Raw genomic sequence first — 19,114 nt, 5'->3', positions numbered from 1 at the left:
CCCATAGGTGGCGTCTAGTTGATCGCATGGTCAGCAAAAAGTTGCTAAGTGCGAGCAACTCGGAATGACCCCCATTGTATGAGTACTAGTACTGGGTGAAGTTAAAAACACATACCATACTTCACACAACAAACTTGATGGTTCCGATTTTTCTTTTTTTCAATGACATGCAGAAGATGCTGGCAGTGGCCCATAAAATTGCTAGGCATTACAGGCATTCAGCAACTGTATGTAGAAGACTACAATAGCTGGAAGAAAAGAGACATTTGCCATACCACCAACTGAAGCAAGAGATGTGATAAGGTTGAATTCCATCTTTTATATTCTTCAGCTACTGGAGGAACAGCAATACTCTATCATGATGTACACAGCAAGCTATGAGATAGGGAGAGGGGGCATGTTACCTTAGTCCGCAACACTGGAGAATACTTTGGTTTTATGCAACCTACTGAAAATATTTGAAGTTGTTACCTATGAAATGAGTTCAGACCCTGCAAGTCTGAGTCAGGTCATAAATCTTAAACTACTGGAAAAGCAGCTAGAGAAGCTGAAGGAGATAAAACTAAATAAATCTGCTATGTATGTCGGACTTGTAGATCAAGTTCTTTATTCGCTTTGCCAGGACCAAAGGGTTTGAAACATCTTGCAATTTAATCACTACAATTTGGCAACTATGCATGCTCCTAGGTTTAAATCCTATTTAATGTCATTCTTTCCAGCTGATAAAGATCTCAAGATGCAAGAGCTCCTAGAAATCAAATTGTCAGCTCAAGGAGCAAATGATGGTATAAATTTACATAGATTAGTGTTGGCCCTAGTTTGCATTCTTGTGTGTGTTTGGGCAGTTTTTCAATCTCAGAGATTTACTAATGTCAAACACAGGAGTGAAAACACGATTTGAACTGCAATACAACCCAAACATGCAAATAGAATTCAATACACCATTAAACTAACTCGCAAGTACTTTTTATTCAAAGGATACAACATGGAAATTTGACAAGAGTCGTGTTTGCAAACACGCCCGAGAATGATGCAAAATCTGCCCAAAATAGAAGTTTAAAATAAACCACCTCAATAGCAGCATGTTTGCATGGGTTTATAGTTGAAATGAATGAGCACACAATTGTAATGCATACTGTACAAAAAGGGCCAAATCAGCTGCATTCATTTGTGTGTTTGGAAGATGGCAGAGTTTGCTTTAGAAACTCTCTAGAGAACATGGCTGGGGTATCAGAGGCTGAGGGGCAAGAAACTGAATAGGGTCATCAGGATATGCAGGTACCACAGAGGCTGCACAGCCCACATTTTTCATGGGGCATTTGAACCTGAATGCATTGTCTGATGGCGAGGTCATAGACAGTAGATGTTCCAGCTCAATCGTACCAACTTCCTCCGTCTGTATGACTTTGTAAAACTAGACCTAGACACTGAGACAGCACACACACACTCTTAGGCCTGCATACGCTTCTGGGTGTGTTGTGCTTTCTGGCTACTGGGAATTTCCAGTCTGTCACTGGTAGAGTGCAAGGGATATCACAATTCACCATATCCCGTTACCTCGGCCATGTTATGGCAGCATTCAAACCCCTGATTGAAACCTGTATCTGCTTCCCCAGTCAGGAGTCACAGTGGCATGTAGTCAGGTTAGCTTTTTGTAGAATTGCATGCCTAATGTCCTGGGTGCTATTAACAGCGCACATGTTGGGCTGAGACCACCTAGGCCCAGGCCACATGAATGTTTAATCCGCCATCATGCCCACTCTACTAATGTGGATCAAATTGGAAAGAATCAGGACAGTTTGGCAAGGCTTCGAGAAAACTTGGCGCTAAAAACACAAGTCCATATGCATTCAGAAAACAAGATTCCAGAAAACACGATTCATAGTAAATTTCTATGTTTCATGTACCACTTCATAGAAACAAAGAATTTGACCGCAGATAAGAACCACTTGGCCCATCTAATCTACCCTCAACATGTCTCCTACTTCAGTTTCTCCTTTTTCAGGAGACCCACTAATGTTGACGAGTCAACTTAGTGAACCAGAGTGAAACAAGATTATGACGTCTGGTCAGGCTTAAAATAAATGCCCACATATATTGGGTTGGGAATGGGTTACCGGCGGTTGGTATACCAGCGTTAAGCACAACAACGCTGGGATCCTGCCCGCCAGAATGCCGACAAGGGGGCGATCGGAACAAAGCCCATTGCAGGCTTGATGGTTCGCTGTGCTCACCATAGGTTCTATTCCCACTCTATGGGTATCATGGACACCCATGAGTGGGAATAGTGCTGGCATTCTGGTGGCCGGGATCCCGGTGTCAGTATGCTGACTGCTGGGATCATAACTACATCCCCATACTGTATATTGACCTCTACCATAACTCAATCTGAAGTAGTAAGCATCAATAGAATAGTGGGGGATCACTTTAATGATCTCACTGTTACTTTGAATACTAAGAGAAAACAAAATATTGGAGCCCCTTGTACAAATTAGCTATGGTGCCCAGGAAGAGGCCACCCTCCAGTGTGTTCTCAGGCGGAGTGTTTAGCACAGCCGGAAACCTTGTGAGTGATTGCCACAGGAGGCTACTTCCAAAAAATGTGGAAAAACTGATGTTCATCAACATAAACTACAAATTATATGAGGAATACCTTTGCCAACAATTACAGAGACTGTAATTGTGGATTCCAAGCTAATATTGGGTGCTGATGACATTAACAGTGATGAGGTAGATGATGAGTATGGTGACATCTTCAACTTTGATGACCACGGATTGCCTTAAGCCTACTGGTATCTTAAGGTGCATACACACTTGCCGAGAAAGTAAACGACATCGCTCATTTTCACCTTTCCTGAGAGACATTGTTTACTATATTGGCCAGTGTGTATGCCGCCGCCAAGCGATGTGTGGCCCCGCGGGTCGTTAATGTGCATTCAGCTCAATTTGGGCTTTCGTCCCAAAAACTGCATGCATGTCCTGGCCGCGGCGTGACGTCACTGAGTGATATGGTTGTCATATTGCTCAGTGTGTAAGCACTGCCGCCGACCGCCCCAAAAGGGAAGGGAACACATAGAGCACATCGCCTAGTGTATACCCACCTTTAGTTTAATCAAACAACCAAAATATTTTCTTCTGTAGGGGCAAAAATAGGATTTTAATATCTACCGGTAAATCCTTTTCTTAGTCCGTAGAGGATGCTGGGGAAACCATTAGAACCATGGGGTATAGACGGGATCCGCAGGAGACATGGGCACTTTAAGACTTTGAAAGGGTGTGAACTGGCTCCTCCCTCTATGCCCCTCCTCCAGACTCCAGTTATAGGAACTGTGCCCAGGGAGACGGACATTTCGAGGAAAGGATTTATTGTTAAACTAAGGTGAGATTCATACCAGCTCACACCTCAAGCATGCCGCACAACGTGGCATTCAACAGAACACAAGCCAACGGCACGAACAATTGCAGCAACATGCTGACAATAAACGTAACACAACATGTGTGTAACCACAACTAATAACTGCAGATACAGTACGCACTGGGACGGGCGCCCAGCATCCTCTACGGACTAAGAGAAAAGGATTTACCGGTAGGTATTAAAATCCTATTTTCTCATACGTCTTAGAAGATGCTGGGGACACCATCAGAACCATGGGGTTATACCAAAGCTCTAGAACGGGCGGGAGAGTGCGGATGACTCTGCAGCACCGATTGACCGAACTTAAGGTCTTCATCTGCCAAGGTGTCAAACTTGTAGAACTTTGCAAATGTGTTTGACCCCGACCAAGTAGCTGCTCGGCAAAGTTGCAATGCCGAGACCCCCAGGGCAGCCGCCCAGGATGAGCCCACCTTTCAAGTAGAATGGGCCTTCACCGATTCCGGTAACGGCAATCCAGCCGTGGAATGAGCATGCTGAATCGTGTTACAGATCCAGCGTGCAATGGTCTGCTTGGAAGCAGGACACCCAACCTTGCTGGGAGCATACAGGACAAACAGAGCCTCTGTTTTCATAATCTGAGCCGTTCTGGCGATATAAATCTTCAAAGCTCTGACCACATCCAGAGATTTTGACTCAGCGAAGGCATCAGTAGCCACAGGTACCACAATAGGTTGGTTCATGTGGAAAGAGGAAACCACCTTCGGTAGAAACTGTTGACATGTCCTCAATTCAGCTCTATCTTCATGGAAGATCAAATAAGGGCTCTTGTGAGACAAGGCCGCCAACTCAGACACCCGCCTTGCAGATGGCAAGGCCAACAAGATGACTACTTTCCAAGTGAGGAATTTTAACTCCACCTTCCGTAAAGGTTCAAACCAATGTGATTGAAGGAACTGCAACACCACATTAAGATCCCACGGTGCCACTGGAGGCACAAATGGAGGTTGGATGTGCAACACGCCTTTCACGAAAGTCTGAACTTCTGGAAGGGAGGCCAGTTGTTTCTGAAAGAAAACAGATAAGGCTGAAATCTGTAACTTAATTGAGCCCAATTTTAGGCCCGCATCCACACCTGCTTGTAGAAAATGGAGAAAACGTCCTAGCCGAAACTCTTCCATAGGAGCCCCCTTGGATTCACACCAAGAAACATATTTTCTCCAATACGGTGGTAATGTTTAGACGTTACCCCTTTTCTGGCCTGAATAAGTGTGGGAATGACTTCACTGGGAATACCCTTATGGGCTAGGATCCTGCGCTCAACTGCCATGCTGTCAAACGTAGCCGCGGTAAGTCCTGATATACGCACGGCCCCTGTTGTAACAGGTCCTCGCGCAGAGGAAGAGGCCAGGGATCTCCTATGAGTAATTCCTGAAGATCTGGATACCAAGCCCTCCTTGGCCAGTCTGGGACAATGAGGATCGCCCGGATCCTTGTTCTTCTTATGATCTTTAGAACTTTTGGAATGAGAGGAAGTGGAGGGAATACATACACCGACTGAAAAACCCACGGTGTCACCAGAGCATCCACTGCAATTGCTTGAGGGTCCCTTGACCTGGAACAATATATCTGAAGCTTCTTGTTGAGACGAGATGCCATCATGTCTACTTGAGGAACTTCCCAAAGACCTGTCACCTCTGCGAAAACTTCTTGGTGGAGGCCCCACTCTCCTGGATGGAGATCGTGTCTACTGAGGAAGTCTGCTTCCCAGTTGTCCACTCATGGAATGAAGATCGCTGACAGAGCGCTTGTATGCTTTTCCGCCCAACGGAAAATTCTTGTGGCTTCTGCCATTGCCGCTCTGATTTTAGTTCCGTCCTGACGGTTTATGTACGCTACTGCTGTTACATTGTCCAACTGAATGGGTGGTATTCATGTGACTGGCGGTCGGGTTACCGACGGTCACATGACCTCCACCGGCATCCCGCCCCCTCACTATCCCGATGGTCGGCATGCCTACCAACAGGGACTATTTCCACTCGTGGGTGTCCACGACACCCATAGAGTGGGAACAGAACCCGTGGCGACCGCAGGTCGCCACCGAGCCCGCAAGGGGCTTGCTGCACTCGCCCCTCCCCGCCGGGATCCCGGCGTCGGTATGCTGCCGGGATCCCGGCGTCGGTATGCTGACCTGCGGTCTCCTGACATACTACACCGGATCAGTACAGGCAGATCTCGAAGAAGATGTTCCGCCTGCAGAAGGCCGTTGTAAATGGTCCTTAACTCCAGAACATTTATGTGGAGACAAGTTTCCTGACTTGACCATCTTCCTTGGAAGTTTTCTCCCATTGTGACTGCCCCCCCAGCCTCTGAGAATTGCATCCATGGTCACTAGGATCCAGTCCTGTATCCCGAACCTGCGCCCCTCTAGGAGGTGAGAGCTGTGCAGCCACCACAGGAGTGATACCCTGGTCTTGGAAGACAAGATTATCCTCCGGTGCATGTGTAGGTGAGACCCGGACCACTTGTCCAACAGGTCCCACTGGAACACTCTGACATGGAACCTGCCAAACTGAATGGCCTCGTAGGCCGCAACCATCTTCCCCAGCAACCGAATGCATTGATGGATTGACACTCTTGCTGGTTTCAGAATTTGTTTGACCAGACTCTGAAGTTCCAGAGCCTTTTCCACTGGAAGAAATACTCTCTGTAGTTCTGTGTCCAATATCATTCCCAAAAAGGACAACCACGTCGTCGGAATTAACTGTGATTTTGGCAAGTTTAGGAGCCAACCATGTTGCTGAAGAACTGTCAGGGAGAGTGCAACGTTTTGCACCAACTGGTCCCTGGATCTCGCCTTTATCAGGAGATCGTCCAAGTACGGGATAATCGTGACTCCTTGCTTGCGCAGGTGAACCATCATCTCCGCCATCACTTTGTTGAAAATCCTCGGAGCCGTGGACAGACCAAACGGCAACGTTTGAAATTGGTAATGACAATCCTGTATTGCAAACCTCAGGTAAGCCTGATGCGGAGGATAAATGGGAACATGTAAGTAGGCATCCTTTATGTCCACCGAGACCATAAAATCCCCTTCCTCCAGACTGGAGATCACTGCTCGGAGAGACTCCATCTTGAATTTGAATTTCTTTAGGAAGAAATTTAGGGATTTCAGGTTGAGGATTGGTCTGACCGAGCCGTCCGGCTTCGGGACCACAAACAGGCTCGAATAAAAACCTTCTCCCTGTTGTGACTGGGGAACCCTGACGATAACATGATTTTGACACAACTTTTGTATTGCGTCGCAAGCTACCCCCCTGTCTGGAAGAGAAGTTGGTAAGGCCGATTTGAAAAACCGGCGAGGGGGAACGTCTTGAAACTCCAGCTTGTACACTTGGGAAACTATTTGTAAAACCCATGGGTCTAGGTCCGAATGAACCCAAAACTGACTGAAGAGTTTGAGACGTGCCCCCACCGGTGCAGACTCCCGCATAGGAGCCCCAACGTCATGCGGTGGAATTGGCAGAAGCCTGGGAGGACTTCTGCTCCTGGGAGCCTGACAAGGCTGGTGATCGTTTACCTCTTCCTCTAGTAGCAAGGAGGGAAGAACCTCGGCTCTTTCTGTATTTATTGGGCCGAAAGGACTGCATCTGATAGTGGTGCGTTTTCTTTTGTTGTGGAGGAACATAAGGTAAAAAGGATTACTTACCCGCGGTAGCTGTTGATACCAAATCATCAAGGCCGTCGCCAAATAAGGCCTTACCTTTATATGGTAGAGATTCCATACTTTTCTTGGAATCAGGATCAGCATTCCATTGGCATATGATCCCAAAAGACCAATATCTCTCGCAGCTTCCTTAAGGTATGCTGCAGTGTCCTTGATATAACCCAGTGTCAAGAGGATGCTATCCCTATCTAGGGTATCTATTTCAGAAGACAAGTTGTCTGCCCACTTTTCGATAGCACTATTTACCCACGCAGAAGCAATGACAGGTCTGAGTAGCGTACTGACTTGAGGCCTGTAATTTGCTGTTTCGAGAAGTGTGTTTGTCATATATTCTGAGAGTAGTTTAATAATTAAAGAAACAAGACCTCTCACATGTGTAATGTTTTCTATTTCATTCTAATTTCTCACCAGGCCAGAGCAGGTAGACAATTTTTTTACCTCACAACCATTAGACTGTGCCTAATATCAGTCATTCTGTACCAATATCAGTTGTAAGATGGAGGGACTGGCAGAAACATGGTCAATTATTTAGGTTCATAGTGTGATCAGATTTCCGCATTTTAAGGGCACATCAGCAGCTGAAATTTATAGCCAACTTGTTGAGGTGTAATGTGAAAATGTCAAGTCATGTAAACAGGTTTGGGTTTGGTAGACTGCTTGTGGTGCAAGTTGGTGGGTTTCCTCACATGAACTGCTCACTTCAGGTCTTTCAACATTTCAATTAGATTAAAGTCAGGACTTTGACTTGGCCATTCAAAAATATTAAATGTATTCTTCTCAAACCATTCTTTGGTCGAATGACTTGTGTGCTTGGGTCGTTGTCTTGCTGCATGACCCACATTCCCTCGGGATTCAGCTGATGGACAGATGTCCTGGCATTCTCTTTTAGAATATTCTGGTATAAATTAGAATTCATTGTCCCATCAATGATGGTAAGTCATCCTGAGCCAGATGCAGCAAAACAGGCCCAAACCATGATACTACCACCAACACTGTGTCTCAAAGATGGCATGACGTTTTTATGTTGGAATGCAGTGTTCTCCTTTATTCACACATGATGCTTCTCATTTAAACATAAAAGCTCTATTTTGGACTCATCTGTTCCAATAGCCTTCTGGCTTGTCCAGGTAATCTTTAGCAAACTGCAGATGGGCAGCAACGTTCTTTTTAGAGAGCAGCGGCTTTCTCCTTGCAATCCTACCATACACCATTGTTGTTCAGCGTCCTCCTGATGGTGGACTCATGAACGTTAATATTAGCTAATAAGAGAGAGGCCTTCAGTTGCTGAGAGGTTACCATGAGTTCCTTTGTGACCTTGCAGACTATTAGACGCCTATTAGGATAATAATGGTCAGGAATTTACTCCATTTGTACACAATCTGTGTGACTGTTGATTGGTGGAGTCCAAACTCTTTAGAGGTGGTTTGTAACCTTTTCCAGCCTGATGAGCATCAACAACACTTCTTCTGAGGTCCTCAGAAATCTCCTTTGTTCATTGCATGATACACTTCCACAAACGTGTTGTGAACATCAGACTTTGATAGATCCCTGTTCCTTTAAAAAGACAGGTTTTCCACTCACACCTGATTGTCATCCCAGAGAATGAAAATACCTGACTCTAATTTCACCTTCAAAGTATAGGCTAAGCCTAAAGAGTCACATCCTTTTGCCACTCACAGATGTGTGATATTGGATCATTTTCTTCAATAATAAAAAATTAGCATGTCTAATTTTTTTGTCTCATTTGTTTGATTTGGTTCTATTTATCTACTTTTAGGACTGTGAAAATCTGAGGAACTGTAGTATTAGGCCAAACTTCAGCAGAAATCTAGAAAATTCTGAAGCGTTCACGAACTTTCAAGCACCACTGTAATTGTTTTTCAGATCTGCATATATATATATATATATATATATATATATATAAAATTATTTGTTTTTAGACATTCATTTTAGTGCTGATTGGTGTTTTTTTATTTGATTAATTAAAATGCAATATATTTTTTGTCAGGATATTGTGATTAATATTTCTGCAAATAGGTGTAAATATAATAACACAGATTGTTGGCCAGATGTAATAGGGTCCGACTTTTCAAAATGTGCATATTTTGTTAACTCAAGCAATGTAATAGGGTACAAGAACAAGCAAACTTGCATGTTTTCCAGACTTCCGAAACTCGCACAGTTCAAACTTTGGATCCAGATGTTTTTCCAGTTTGCACATATAACTCAGCCAATGTAATAGGTTCTGAGTTTGAAACTCGTACCTATTACTAAAAACTCTCAAAAAAATAGAGGTGGTTAAAATTGGTGAGTTGTATGTGACACTTTGGAAAAACAATGAAAAATATACATTTAAACTACATTTACAATAAATAAACATTTCTACAAATGTATCTAAGTTAAAAAAACAAATACAATATTTTAACCCCCCCCAAAGAAAAACAAGTACGTACATGCATGTGAAAAAACACATTACAGTAAGCTATATATATATATATATATATATATATATATATATGTATAGATAGATAGATAGATAGATAGATAGATAGATAGATAGATAGATAGATAGATAAATTGTCCTCCCTAAATAGTGTTCTTACATGTAAGTGTTTAAAAATGATAAGGCGCCCATAATTTTATTATGATAACTTACACTTTAACTTTAAGCAAGCTTAGCACTACAAATAAAGACATGGAAACCAATAGCTAGATTTAAAAGGTCAGACGGTAGTTATTGATAGCTGACCTGAATCTTTAAACTAGATTTTATGTTGGAGGATGGCAAAAGAAAGGCGCTACCAACGCCAGCTCCAGTCATATAATTAATCCACCAAAACTGACGAGGGGACTACCAAACAACCACCTCCTACATGCCTAACCCACATTGTGCAGGACTCACCACCCTTTCCTTCGGCAAATATGGATGCTCCCGCACGAGAGCGTCCGATTGTCCACCCGCAGGGTAAGGACACACTCGCTGTATTTACAAAAGAGGGTGCCCCACAATGACCACTTAGGCCTTAATAACTGCTGGCTGGTAGTGACTTTCCCACCTATCTGGCTTTTAATAGCCGTCAAAAGGAGAGAAAAAAACCAGAGCACAAAAAGGGACATCAGAGAAAAAATGTGAGCGAGGGTGGGAGGGGCTGTCCAAATGGCAAGAGGAAGTATGAAGCACATGACCCAAGCTTTTATATGCACTGAAGCCTACACCCACAAATACTGATGGACAAGGAAAACAACCTATGAAAAATTTCCAAGCTCCCTTGGAAAAACCACCTAGCAACTGCTTTGTCATAAACAACCAATCACAAAAAATGTGGTTCTTATATGGCCTTGTGCTTATTCAGCCCTCAGCTAATCATTTACCTTAATGTACCCCCTAAATAGTGTGCATACTTATATATACAATTAAAAACCCCATTGCCAAATAATTCCAGTGTATACTAACAAATTAACTTACATTAAAAGAAACTAACACAAATGTTTTTTAAACACTTTACTGTAACAAAAATAGCATTTACCAACCAACCAACCAACCAACCAACCAACCAAACAAAACCAAACAAAAAACAAGAAAAATGGGGGGGAGGGGGGGGGGGGGAATACTCATCCTCTCCCTGCCCCCCCATTTTCAGAGGCCCGTTTTAATTGAAATGACTACCACACATATCAGCGTGTTTTAAGAGGGACACTAAAAAATATTCACTGACATGGTTGTGTCAAAATTGCTTTCTGTAATGGTTGCAGGCCTGCTTGTCACAATGGAGTACTTCCGCCACGCGGGATGTCGACTGTCAGTATTCTGACAGCGGCATACCACCCGGCAGAATGCCGGCAGCGGGGCCTGAAGATCCATGGACATGTGTGTAATGTGTGTGCAGGGCAGGAGCGGTTCTTGGTGCGAGCAAGCAGTGACGGAGCCCGGGGCGCGGCCGCAGGCACCGCCGTCTACCAGCACCCCGCTCCCCGGGTGCAGCAGATGCCGTGGGCTGTGTGGGCGTCCGCTGCAGTCGGCTCCAGTGACAGACACTAGAGGTCAGTTTTGACCTATAGTGTCTGTGCGGCGCTGCTATGGGCACAACTACTTGGGGCAAATCTGGGGGCATAACTGTAGCCACGCCCCTCCCCTATGAAGCCACGCCCCTACTTTTTGACGCACGACTAATTGTTTTGCCGTGCGGGGGGGGGGGGGGGGGGGGGCAATGGAAACTTTCGCACTGGGCGCCACAAGGTGTAGAACCGGCCCTGCCATCAGAAATTGCGGGGCCTGACACAGACAAAATAGGCATGGCCCTCCACCCTCACCCTTATAGATCGCCAGACATGATCATTCACAGGGGGTTATGTATCAAACCTTGGAGAGAGACAAAGTGGAAAGAGATAAACTACCAATCAACCAGCTCCTGTCATTTTTGAAACACAGCCTGTAACATGGCAGTTAGGAGCTGATTGGTTGGTACTTTATCTTCATCCACTTTATCTCTCTCCAAGATTTGATGCATCTCCCCCATTGTCACACACTACCAGAATAAAAGCTATCTGCTATTTCTGTCTGCTCCTCTTACTACAGTATCTACAGCTGAGCTATAATTCTGTCTGGCATACATAGCTTTCTCCCAGTCTCTGTGCCCATCATTGCAAAGTAGTGATTTTCCTGTACTCTGCGCAAGCGCTGGACCCGTTCTGCGCGAACGGGTCCTGCGGCATAAGATGCAGGCCAGCATCAGACTGTCATTGATTGACAGTCTGATGCCATTTCGGGGTTGGCAATGTGCTCCGTTTTGGAAAAATGGAGGTGTGTAGCTCCTTCATCCCCCAGTCCTGTGTTCTGGGCTGCCAGTGCCTTCCCGGCGCTGCTCCTCATGCGGGGTGGCTCCGTCCTTTCTCTTTGAGCGGAGTGACATAATTATGCCGGCTCAACAAAAAAAAAACTTTATCTAAATGGCCACAAGGGCGGGCTGCGGGGCCAAGTGGTAGTAGCGGGCGGCGTGCCTGTAAGCGCTGCTCCACTTTCACTTTTTATGCAAAGGGACCATGGTAGGGGCGGGCAGACAGTAGCGGTAGGTGCGAGCGGTAGTGGTGCACGAACGGGCCCCCCCATTCTGCAGGGTGGCCAGGCCCGGGATGCCATTAGCGGCAGACCCTCCCCCCCCCCCCCTCCCCGGTGGTGGCCCTGAGTGTGTGTGATTTTTTTTTTTGTTACCAGCCAGCCTGCCTCTTTTTTGGTGATTGTTTTTGTTACCAGCCTGCCTGCCTCTTTTTAGGTGATTTTTTTTTTGTTAACAGCCTGCCTGCCTCTTTTTTGGTTACCAGCCTGCCTCTTTTTTGGTGATTTTGTTGTTACCAGCCTGCCTGCCTCTTTTTTGGTGATTTTTATGGTTACCAGCCGCCTGCCTCATTTTAGGTGATTTTTTTTTGTTAACAGCCTGTCTGCCTCTTTTTTTGTTACCAGCCTGCCTCTTTTTTGGTGAGTTTTTTGGTTACCAGCCTGCCTGCCTCTTTTTTGGTGATTTTTTTGGTTTCCAGCCTGCCTGCCTCTTTTTTGGTGATTATTTTTGTTACCAGCCCGCCTGCCTCTTTTTTGGTGATTATTTTTGTTACCAGCCCGCCTGCCTCTTTTTTGGTGATTTTTTTGTTACCAGCCTGCCTGCCTCTTGCTGACACCTCTTCGGTGCAGCTGTATGCCATAGCTCAGCAGCTGGGGAAAATGAAATGAAAACATTCAGTGATATTTAAAAGATGTATTAGAAAACATTAAACAAGATACATTCTAAAGTAAAAATTAGTCCATCTATAATGTGGTAATGGCCTTGCCGACACAAATACTGATTGTTGGCTGTATTCTGCACATAGCACAGGTTACCATATAACCCTTACTGACCCTGCCCCGGATGTCACACAGTCATACAGTACATTACTAAAGATAACATTTACAGGATTTACATACACACAGAGTTTTAACCTCTTCAGGGATAGTGTATATATTTTATAATGGCATTTATGCATAAGTTTAATTCCTTTTTTTTTTTTTTTCCAACAATATTTTGAATAATATGGGCCCTTTTTTAAACTATAGTCATAGGGAAAAAAATAAAAAATGATTTTGTAAAATGAAAAATGATTATGTGTAACATATTATTTTGTCCGTAAGGAGTAAACAAAGTTGACAGTTGACCCTGATTTAGGTTGTAACGCTGATTTTTTTGTTTACTCACCAGGACAAGGTGGGAACGCTGGACAGTCCGTGTCCACTACATGTACTCCTAGAAGCACCTCAAGAGGAATCAACTGCTTCAATGCCTTACTCAAAGGTGGTGTAGTGGATCGGTGCTGGACATCCTCTCCCAGTCCTGCGACCCTCGCGGCGCTCCACTGCCATCATGTGTTTGAGGAACCCCTTGATGTCCCCATTGCTTTTCTTGATGTTTTTTATGTCCTGCCGGCAGGAGCTGACTGCGTTGGACCACTCTCCACAGTGCCTTCTTCCTAGACGCAGTGGCCTTCTGCACCTGGGCACCCAGAAGCTGTGGAAATACCTGCAACATGGTAAGGACCAGGGCGCAGTTCTCTTCATTTGAGAATTGGACATTGCACCTTGTCCTCATCTTGCCAGATGCAATGTGTGCGTGTCGACCAATGTCACATTGACCTATTGAATCTGTTGACCTAATGTCCACCTTTTGTACTGTCTACCTTTTACATGTCATCCTTTCGATCCTGTCGACCTTTGTACCCATCAACCTATTGACTGTCGACCATATAGTGTCGACCCATTGACTGTAGACTTTTTCGCTGCCTATCTACCATCCACCTCCAACCAAGAATTGTACTTTAATCTAGTTACTGTACATTTGTGCAATAAGTCATAAATATATTAAAACAGTCATTTAGATGGGTGGAGCCGACTGGCCTTTTTAACACGAAAACAGGTTAGAAAAATATAGCTACAGTAGATAAGATATTTTCCACTAATTGCCGTTGTGAGTAAATATGGATTGTATGAATGTTATGTTACCAAGGTTGCTGGATGATGTCAAATAGAACAAAAGTTATAGAAGAATTCAGCTTACGGTAGCGACCAGCAGATGTTGCATGTAAGGATGAAAGAAGGATGGTTAGAGTCAGGGGCGGCTTCAAAGGTGGGGCTAGGGCACAATCCAAAATTCAAAAAGAGGAGCTGCACCAACTGCCAGTGAGTCCCAGTCGGCGATGTTTGGCAACGTTTGGGGTGGCAGTTGGTGCGCCTCCCCTATTTGAAGAGTCTCATGCAGATATACAAGTGTCACATATCAAAGTACTCAGTACAGTTTCCTGGTGTTTCCTAGTTGCATTGTGTTATGGCTAAGACACAGTTTAAGCAAAAACACTCAAAAATGTCATCCAATGTTAGCAAAGTCTCATGGGACAGGATCAGTATGTATGACTCGCATCCGGGATCCCGGCGTTCATAATACGACGCCTGGATCCGATGTTCAAAATCCCGACAGGGGTGAGTCAAGAGTATTTGCCCCTCTCCCCTACCCCTTTGGTCGCGTAGCCTATACATAACCTCCCCCTTTAGTGCCTGAACCTAACCACCCCCGGAGGTGCCTAAACGTAACCTCCCATCCCTGCTGCCTAAACCTAATTCTCCCTCCCCTGTAGCAGGGCTGTTTCTAGCCAATTTGGCTCCCAGTGCGAGATTTAAAAATGCGCCCCCCCCCCAACATAAAAAAATATGACACCCCCCCCAGGCAGGCAAAAGTCCCCATTTTACACATTACGGCAGGCAAGAGTCCCCATTTTACACATTACGGCAGGCAAGAGTCCCCATTTTACACATTACAGCAGGTAAGAGTACCCATTTTGCACATTACGGCAGGCAAGAGTCCCCATTTTACACATTACTGCAGGCAAGAGTCCCCATTTTGCACATTATGGCAGGCAATAGTTCTCATTTTACACATTACGGCAGGCAAGAGTCATCATTTTACACATTACGGCAGGCAAGAGTCCCCATTTTACACATTACGGCAGGCAAGAGCCCCCATTTTGCAAATTACGGCAGGCAAGAGTCCCCATTTTACACATTACTGCAGGCAAGAGTCCCCATTTTACACATTATAGCAGGTAGAGTCCCCTTCTACAAAGAGAGAGAGAGAGAGAAAAGAGAAAGAGTGTGTTTTACTCACATTTGCAGCAGCATCCAACAGCCAGAGGTCCTCTTCCATCCCACTCTTCGGCCTGCGCCTGCCCGCCTCTCCCTCCTCCTGGCTTGCACGCCGTGTCCTTGCTCCCCCTCGTCCCCGTCATCAGTACTCCGCTCGGGGGCGGAGTTTCATTTAATGACGCGTTTGCGTCGTGACATCACGACGCAAACACGTCATTACATGAAACTCCGCCCCGAGCAGAGTAGTAATAACGAGGGGGAGCACAAACTGAGCCAGCAAGAGCCGCGGCGGGCACCCTGTGCGAATGCATGCCTAGCCCGCCCCAAGAAACGGCTCTGCCCCGTAGCCTGACCCTAACATCCCTAGGGGTGCCTAACCCTACCCCTCCATCCCCGCAGCCTAATCCTAACCTTCCACCCCCCCTACCCCAAACAGCCTAACTTAAGCATCAGTATTTCGGCTGATGGGATCCCGACAGCTGGCATATTCACTGCATCCCCACAGGACCTGTATGTGATATTATAACTACACCAATCTAAGTAGAGGCTTCTTCCAAATAAAGTTGTATCAGTGCATCACCTATTTTCCTTACTGCAGCAGATATATACCTATATACCCCCTGTGTTTATCATTTTCTTCTGAGGCAATTTATTTCTGGATAGGTTTGATTTTGTATCCTGCATATTGTCTTATTTGGTTGTTATTATCCACTTCAGTTTATAGAGGCTAAGGATAGATTAATATTTATTAAAACAATTTACAAATTGGAATTAAACTTAATTCAAGATGCACAAAAGTACAGGGGCAGATGATGCTCATTGTGAAGTTTCTAAATTCTCAGACGAAACGCATCGAATTGCCAAACAAGATGATATCTTTATGATGGAGCTATTTTTGCATGTACAAGTGAAGGAGTTGGGTGGAATAAATGTGTCACTGATTTTATAGAATCAAGGTTGGGTGATTTCTTCCCCCACCGGCTTTGAAAGAGGGGACTTTCCTCTTTCAAACGAGGGTGCCTCCACGAGGGTGCCTCCATCTTTTACAAAGGTGGCAATGGCATCCTGGCATATGCTGACAACAGTTCCTGATTAACATTGGTGGAATGCCCAAAGGCGAGAGAAAAGTGGAAAACTTTTTTTGTCCTCATCCACTCAATGTGGAGAACAAGTAGGACTCATCCACCCAAGCTTTAAGGTACATCCAGAAGATGACACCCACTCATCCTTCACAGCAAAGGGGTTAAAGTTTGCTTAGATTATGAAAAAAGCAGTGCACATCAAACTAAAAATAAAGTACAGTACGCCAGTCTCTGGAATATGATAGTACGTTAAAACAAATGCATGTTAGCAGGGTGTAACCAAAAATGAAACAGGTGTGTCCAGGTAAATTGCACCATATAATGTACAGTGACTCGGATTTATTTTTTTTATCTCTGCAGTTTTAAAATTGTACGTGAGAAGATAAACAAACAAGAGGACAAAAGTCAGATAACTATAATGAGTCTCCAGTCATTACTGATCTTCAGTCTTGAGTTGGACGTAGAATCTAGAATACCTGTGTACATATAGCGTCTTCTTTTTGGATTACACTACTGGGTGCTCACAACATGAAAGCCGCTATAATTGCGGCGGTACTATACCTCGTTTTCCTGGAAGCTGGTAGGTTGCCATTTTATGGCTATTTCTCTAATATTTTAACATTTTATTTAGAATTCATTTAAGCAGAAACTGAATAGACCACTGACGATAATTAATTATTGAGCTGATTGTTGTGGTTGTTGTGTAAGACATGATATAAATACTGTAGCTCGCTCTTGTCATGTGAAATGTCTTTTTAGAACGTACTGCCTCTTCGTTCTCAAAGCAGTCATCTGTCTTGGTTTTATAACGGCTGGTGTTATTTCATTTACAGTAGTTCTGGCAATGTGGATAGTGATTGCATTGTTTGAAGACTTAACGGAAGACATCAGAGGGCTCTAGAATTGGGTCTCAGTGGTGGTTTTCCGTGGGGTGGGGATGAGGTAGTGGTGGTGGTGTCAGTCTTTTTTTTAAATAGATGGCTTGATTTTGATTAACCCTCTCACACCCGCTGGTCACGTATGCCAAGGTGGACCTTGTCATGACAAGTGCACGTGAATGATCTGTTCAGGCAATGGGGGGAAGATTGCAGCTGTGAGTGGGTCTATGCTAAATACTTAGTTAACAAAAGTAGAGTTTTCCTTTAAGAGGAATGGAGCGAAGTTATAAGTAAATATACTAAGCCTTTTCATAGTCGCTGCATGCTTCAATATGAATATAGGAAATCAAAGTAAGAACTCTGTTAGGGGTATATTTACTACAGTGACTGACGGTTTTGGGATTTCTGGCAGGTTTGCAATCTGGATTTTACTAAAGCCCAAACCTACGGGAATCCCCTGAAAGATCAGACTTTAGAATAGAGCATTGGCTCATCATTTTTAACATTACAAGAAATAATTAGTAAGTATTTACTAAATCTCAGCTTTAGAAAGTGGCAAAGATATACCTCCAACAAACCCGCTCACACAAATGTAATGACTGTGATAGGGAAGACGGCTTCAAAAGCATGTATGTACTATCTGGCCGGAGAGGAATAGATAGACACTTATAATAAAGGCAATGATTATATATTGGAGAAGTCAGACACTGTTACATTGGTAATTCTCATATGAAGGAGAAACTATTATATTATATTTTATATACAGGTTGAGTATCCCTTATCCAAAATGTATTATATATATTATATTAGTGGAAAAATTATCAGTTCATTTTATTAAGAGAGCAATATTATGTATTACTTATATTGAAGGGGCACTAGTAAGTAATTGTTGGTTGCTGTGGGCAACTTATCAGCTTTATCTCTTTTGAAGTTTTGATACATTTCCCCCTTCCCAATGAGTTACTGTAACTACAATTATATAATGGTTTGTTAATGAATTACAATAATACTGTAATTATACTTGGTAGAGGCACATGTATGGCACGCTATGTCAGACAGAGTTGTGCAATTTTTTTTACTGAGCATGTTTCTAATTCTGGGTATACTCTGAGAGACATATTGGGGGTCATTCCGAGTTGTTCGCTCGTTGCCGATTTTCGCTATGCTGCGATTTGTTGCTAATTGCGTATGCGCAAGGCACGCAGGGCGCATGCGCTTAGTTATTTAACTAAAAACTTAGCAGTGTTGCTGTGGATTCTGCGGCGCTTTTCAGTCGCTCTGCTGATTGGTGAGTGATTGACAGGAAAGGGGCGTTTCTGGGCGGAAACTGGCCATTTTCCGGGAGTGTGCTAAAAAACGCAGGCGTGTCAGGGAAAAACGCGGGAGTGTCTGGAGAAACGGGGAGTGGCTGGCCGAACGCAGGGCGTGTTTGTGACGTCAAACCAGGAACTAAACGGACTGAGCTGATCGCAATCCAGGAGTAGGTCTGGAACTACTCAGAAACTGCAAAGAATTATTTAGTAGTAGTTCTGCTAATCTTTCGTTCGCTATTCTGCTAAGCTAAGATACACTCCCAGAGGGCGGCGGCCTAGCGTGTGCAATGCTGATAAAAGCAGCTAACGAGCGAACAACTCGGAATGAGGGCCCTTGTCCTTTCGTGCGAACAGGCAATATATTGCTAGCGGGTCGGTGTGTGTGTACACCTGATATGTCAGTGGCTCAGCACATGGCAAGGACACCCAGGATGTGTAGCGCCACCCGTGATGGGATTGCACTTAAAATACGATCGCATTGCAGGAATCATAAAATTGAGGTAGACCCCCTGCATATGCAGCCAGACTGCGTGTGAAGGTGGTTCGGCGGCATGTTTCCCGTCGCAGGCGATGCCAATCGGCCACC

The 19,114-nt window shown here is 44.5% G+C and overlaps 1 protein-coding gene across 1 annotated transcript in view; it reads left to right on the top strand.

Annotated features, from left to right (window-relative positions):
• The first annotated feature begins 478 nt into the window (after positions 1-478).
• Positions 479-19,114, top strand: part of LOC134934223 (mucin-3A-like) — an 87,687-nt gene continuing 69,051 nt past the window's right edge. Inside the window, exons 1-2 of the mRNA XM_063929708.1 lie at positions 479-579; positions 688-785. Coding sequence (XP_063785778.1) covers positions 479-579; positions 688-785 — 199 coding nt within the window. The remainder of the gene's footprint in view (positions 580-687; positions 786-19,114) is intronic.

This window comes from Pseudophryne corroboree, chromosome 6 (genome assembly GCF_028390025.1).
Source record: "Pseudophryne corroboree isolate aPseCor3 chromosome 6, aPseCor3.hap2, whole genome shotgun sequence".
NCBI lineage: Eukaryota > Metazoa > Chordata > Amphibia > Anura > Myobatrachidae > Pseudophryne > Pseudophryne corroboree.
The sequence above is the reverse complement of the archived record's forward strand: the minus strand, read 5'-3'. Positions and strand labels throughout refer to the sequence as shown.